Here is a 5,578-nt window from a genome sequence, read left to right as displayed (position 1 = left end):
TTCTTCTTCTTCTTCTTCTTCTTCTTCTTCTTCTTCTTCTTCTTCTTCTTCTTCTCCTCCTCCTCCTTCCTCCTCCTCCCCATCATCATCATCATCATCATCATCATCATCATCATCATAATTATAGCATTGCTCTCCATGCATGCTTTAAATATCTATGTTATTGTGAAAGCCACACAGAAGTGGATCTTTAGCTGTTGAATACTCCTACCATTGCCAAGATGCATTTTAATGTCAATTAGAAGCTTAATCATGAACATTGGATTTGTTAGTTATCAATTTATAATTATATAATTTACCAGTATTGCTTTAATAGAATATGCATAAATATATGTTGTACATCACGTCAATAAATTTTCATAGGCTTTTAAAGCTCATAGAGAAGCTGGCTCTGGAAACAGACTTTCCTCTCCCCCAACTTCAGACCCAAGTATGTTTGTGCCAATTGTTCTTCCAAACTCTCTGCCCCAGGTCAGGTTGACCCACTGGCTTTGTACTATGAATAGGAAAAAACTCAAGCAGCTAACGGTATTGAAAACATGTGTCTTAAAAACAGCTAGGACATAAATCATTCCAGTCAGAAGAGGCTGTTGTTTATCCCATGATATGAAATCCACTACTTTGAGGAGATGAGGAAGTGGAAGAGGAAGAAGAAAAAGGAGGGGGAGGAGGAGGAGAAGGAGGAGGAGGAGGAAAAGAGGAGGAGGAGGAGGAGGGAGGAAAGGAAGAGGAAGAAGAAAGATATGATGCTGTAATATGAAGGGGAAGCCATGGGAAGTTCATCCATGAGGAGAGAAAGCTAAATCACAAATTCCAACTTACGACCTCAACTGTTCCAGTGGGTTGTGGGTTCCTGCTGGATGCTGTGAACATCCAATTTAATGTCATCTCTATCTTCTGCTATTGGTTCAGTTACTTGGAAGCCCCACCCAAGGGGGTTCTTCATTCTTCCCAGGGGGTACTTGCAACAAGAAAATTCCAGCTAACTGCCTCCATGCGACTCTCATAGTTCATTCCTACTAGATGTTTGGCAGTCCCGTGATTTAATGATGTTTCGCTATATATCTGTTTCTATTTCCCTTTCATAATTCATTCTTTTACTTATGCTTGTAAATACTTAGTAAATCTCTCATTCAAAACCAAAAGTATGGCCATTATAGATGGTACTCTAGACCAGTAAAATGGGTGTTTATTCCTTCCTATTCACCATACTACACACTAGTTTATTTATTCTACTATTTGTCCTTACTGACAAAAATTTATCCACTAATTTTACATGCAGGAAATTTATATGAATCTGTCCCTTTGTCTGCATCCAAACTGGAAGGATCAAAGAGCAGGATGCAAGATCCATATCCAGAAAAACCACAGTGAGAGAGTAGCAGACGCCCAGAGAGATGGCAATACCCATCTGACCAGCTATTGTTTCCAGGACAAGGGTCATACCTCACAAGGCTGCTGTTGAGAGGCAAAGTCAGGATAATAGTATTTACAGATTTTCCTCAAATTTCAATCAGTGTATATTTTAATGATTTAATCTGATATCCTGTGTTTGTGTTCCTCCCAGGAAACAAACTTAGCTGGACAAATGAAGTCACAAGACACACAACTTAGCAAGTCTTTGTTCCAGCAATGACTCATAGAAGGTCATTGGTAGAGTTAGAGTCACAGTCAGAATAAAACCTTCTACTAGACTGTGAAGGAAGTTTCAATTTGTTGTTTTCTCAAAGGCATGTGTTACCTTTACTTTTTAAGTGAGGGCATTATGAAATGCTTTTGTTCTGGTCCCTAAGACATAAGTTTGTCTTTAACAGTAGTAACAGATGTTGACTAAAAGCTAGAGAACATAAATCAAATAAAGGATCATTATGCCATTGGAAACAAACTGGTTCTAGCAGATGCTGATGTTTCATCATCCTTCCACCAAAATTGAGTATATTGATACCTTTGTCATTTGGAGACAATCCTTCCTAAGCCACTCCAAAGCTTCTATTTCCTGTGACTAGACTTTGATACTTTCAGTTCATTGAAATGAGCTGTTGAATAGGTGCATAATGTGTTTGGTAAGAAATGTGATCAAACCTCCATTGTTACTTTATGTCTTGTAAGTCTTCAGTACTAATCTATGAATAGAATGACTGTGGCTTCTCATAGACATTATTTAAAAGCTTGACTACATCTGCACTCTAAATACTTATCTTTATGCTTGCATTTCTCAGTCTTCATCAAAGAAGCTTTGTTTTGCCATTACCAATGACTAATACCAAGACCCACAACTAGTCAAAGAAGTGACACTAGATTTCTAGGAAATGCTTATCCATAAATGAAATATCTATATCTCACCATTTCTTAAAGAGGCTCAGAGAACATCATAGAAAAGGAGGGAGAAAAATAGTAAGAACCACAGGTCAAGGCAACAGGAAAACTACTGCATAACAGTATCTTTAGGATGTGGTAGAACTCCTTGTATTCAGGAGCTGACAGCAGCTATGGTTGTCTGTGCAAAACCTGAACAAGATAAATCCAGTTCAACACTTCAGCATGCACAGAGGATGGGATAACAAGACCTCACCCCCACCTAAACTGCTACTTACAGTTGATGGCTTCTTGGAAAAGAATCTGTTTCCTTCAGGCATATGACCTAAAGTAGGTTGACCATGTTCTAATGGATGGCCTTATATTTATATGCATTTAATCAGCATTAATGAACTTAATGGGTTATTAAAACAAAGCTGGAAAGAATCCAGATGTCCCTCAATACAGGAATGGATACAGAAAATGTGGTACATTTACACAATGGAGTACTACTCAGCTATTAAAAACAATGAATTTATGAAATTCTTGGGCAAATGGATGTATCTGGAGGACATAATCCTTAGTGAGTTAACCCAATCTCAAAATAAGTCACTAGATATGCACTCACTGATAAGCGGATATTAGCCCAGAAACTTAGAATATCGAAGATACATTATGCAAAACAAGAAAACCAAGAAGGATGACCATTGTGTGGATACTTCATTCCTCCTTAGAATAAGGAACAAAATACTCATGAAAGGATATAGGTACAGAGACAAAATTTAGAGCTAAGATGAAAGGATGGACTATCCAGAGACTACCCCATCCGGGAATCCATCCCATCATCAGCCACCAAACCTAGATACTAATGCTCATGCCAGCAAGATTCTGCCGAAGGGACCCTGATATTGCGGCCTCTTGTGAGGCTATGCCAGTGCCTGGCAAACACAGAAATGGATGCTCACAGCCAGCTATTGGATGGAACACAGGGTCCCCAATAGAGGAGCTAGAGAAAGTACCCAAGGAGTTGTAGGGGGCTGCAACCCTGTAGGTGCAACAACAATATGAACTAACCAGTACCCCCTGAGCTCGTGTCTCTAGCTGCATATGTAGAAGAAGATGGCCTAATCGGCCATCACTGGGAATAGAGGCCCCTTGGTCTTGCAAACTTTATATGATCCAGCACAAGGGAAGGCCTGGGCCAAGTAGTGGGAGTGGGTGGGTAGGGGAGCAGAGGNGGGGGGGGGGGGATATAGGGAACTTTCGGGATAGCATTTGAAATGTAAATAAAGAAAATAATAATAATAAAAAAAACACAGACATGGTAAAAAATAATCTGTTCAAATAGTTGAAACTCTCTAACAAATATATATCTTCATCCAAATCAAACAAACAACAACAAAAACCAAATGAACAAATAAAAAACCTCATAGGAAAGTGTTAGCCTATGCCTCTATTGTTAGCCATTTCCTCCCATATCTATTTACCATGGAAATTTCTCACCAAGAGCTGAATGCAGGAGAAGCCTGAGCTTTAGATGTTAAGGACATAAAAATTAATAACAATACTTATATCAGGGATTCAATGCACCCAAGTATGTAAGTACTTAAAATATATGGTAAGCATCGAGATTTGTTGGGAAACAATGATACTAACAATAGTGAAAGATACTCCACCTACAAAGCCATCTACCTCCAAATCCCCAGAGATAATATCTCAGCATCTCACCACGTACCAAAGGTGGTCTCCAGATATGAACATAAGCAAGCTGTAGGCAGTGAAAGAAACATGCAGAAGAGTCACCCACCAGATATAGTTCTCCTGCTTTCTGAAATTACTTCCAGGGTGGGTAATATCCAACCCTTTAGTTCCAAAAGATCCTCTTACCTCTTTAGAAGCAAATGTTCCAAATCCAAGCATTGGCATGAAGTGTCCATCATTTAGCTTCACTGAAGGACTGTGTTTGAGATCCATGATTCCCACAGCCCAGTCAATCGGACTCTGTCCTTTCTTCCCTTGACTCACTTGAGCTGAATAGAAGGCAAGGCATCCAGCACTCTTTATTTCTGTCAAGAAAGGCGGGGACAAGGTTACAAAGGCTCTAAAATAAAGTTGGAGTGAGTCCATTGACTTTCTTGGCAATCCCTTCATGACTCTATAGAAAGATCTTACAGGAAACACACACAGAAAGTTTACATATTAGAAGACACTGGATTTTTCAGCTCCTAAACGGAAAAGCTAACTGTGACAGTCTACCCCTGATAATTAATTTATACCAGACTTACATTATAAAATACAAAATTATCATGTTTGTCTTTAAACATGAATTCTGCTACAGAACCTGTTCCCTTCCTCCCCCTCTATTTGTTTTAAGAACCACACCAAAAAAAAAAAAAAATACAATACAGAATTTCTCAAAGTTTGATGTCTGGGCCTGAGCCCATAAAACATCAAAATTCCTTTGGAATATTCACCTTTAATTATCTTCTTCTCTGTGGTAAATCTTCATTCAAAATTCAGACTCTTATTTTGCTTCTTTAATAGATATAGTTCTGATTGTTGCCCTTGTTGAAATAGTTGCCTCTTCCCAGAAGAGCCCTCTCTTCTCCATCACACTCACTACTAACCTAGTTTGTACTTTTGCTTATTGTGCTCAGCATACATGCACGAGCCTTAAGTTCTTCATGACTCCGGCAGCCTCATTCATCACACCCCCCTCATCACCTCACATTGTACTAACATTCATTAATGTAGCTCAAAAACACATGCTGGTGAATTATACTCCAAATTAGTTCAAAACCTCAGCTAGGATCAGAAAACTCGAAGCAGCACTTTCTTCAGGGTCACAGTCATGTCACACTTCCTTGCCTTAAAATTCTGCAAGTGCTTTTCCAATAGCACTACAATTTGTCTTGTTATTTCAGTCCATTCCCATCTCTTGACAGAGTCAGATTTTTGCCTGATTTTATTAATCCTTTTATTGTATATTGTATGCCATAATTGTATTAGATATAAATTTAATGAGTATACACTCTGACTTTTCTTTGGTTCAGCTGTGAAACTAAATAGAAATGAGGCTCCACTGCATGAAATGTTAGGCACTAGTATGGCCCTGACCACAGAATAGTAGTGGCCAAGGAAGAAAAGACTCATTCTAGACACAAGAAAAACCCAGTAGTCAACCCAGGCCTATTGTAAAAATCAGCAGAATGAGAACTTGCTTCCTTCTTCACAGTGAATTATAACATTTTTTTCCAGGTGAGCGAGAAGCCATCACAGACGG

General features: G+C 38.9%; 1 protein-coding gene across 1 annotated transcript in view; it reads right to left on the bottom strand.

Moving 5' to 3' along the window:
• The window catches only part of LOC110333839 (aldo-keto reductase family 1 member C15), a 20,575-nt gene extending 16,263 nt beyond the window's left edge, over positions 1–4,312 (bottom strand). The window contains exon 1 of the mRNA XM_029547687.1: positions 4,183–4,312. Coding sequence (XP_029403547.1) covers positions 4,183–4,269 — 87 coding nt within the window. The 5' untranslated portion in view covers positions 4,270–4,312. The remainder of the gene's footprint in view (positions 1–4,182) is intronic.
• Between the last annotated feature and the right edge of the window lie 1,266 nt (positions 4,313–5,578).

Source organism: Mus pahari, chromosome 16, assembly GCF_900095145.1.
Source record: "Mus pahari chromosome 16, PAHARI_EIJ_v1.1, whole genome shotgun sequence".
NCBI lineage: Eukaryota > Metazoa > Chordata > Mammalia > Rodentia > Muridae > Mus > Mus pahari.
The sequence above is the reverse complement of the archived record's forward strand: the minus strand, read 5'-3'. Positions and strand labels throughout refer to the sequence as shown.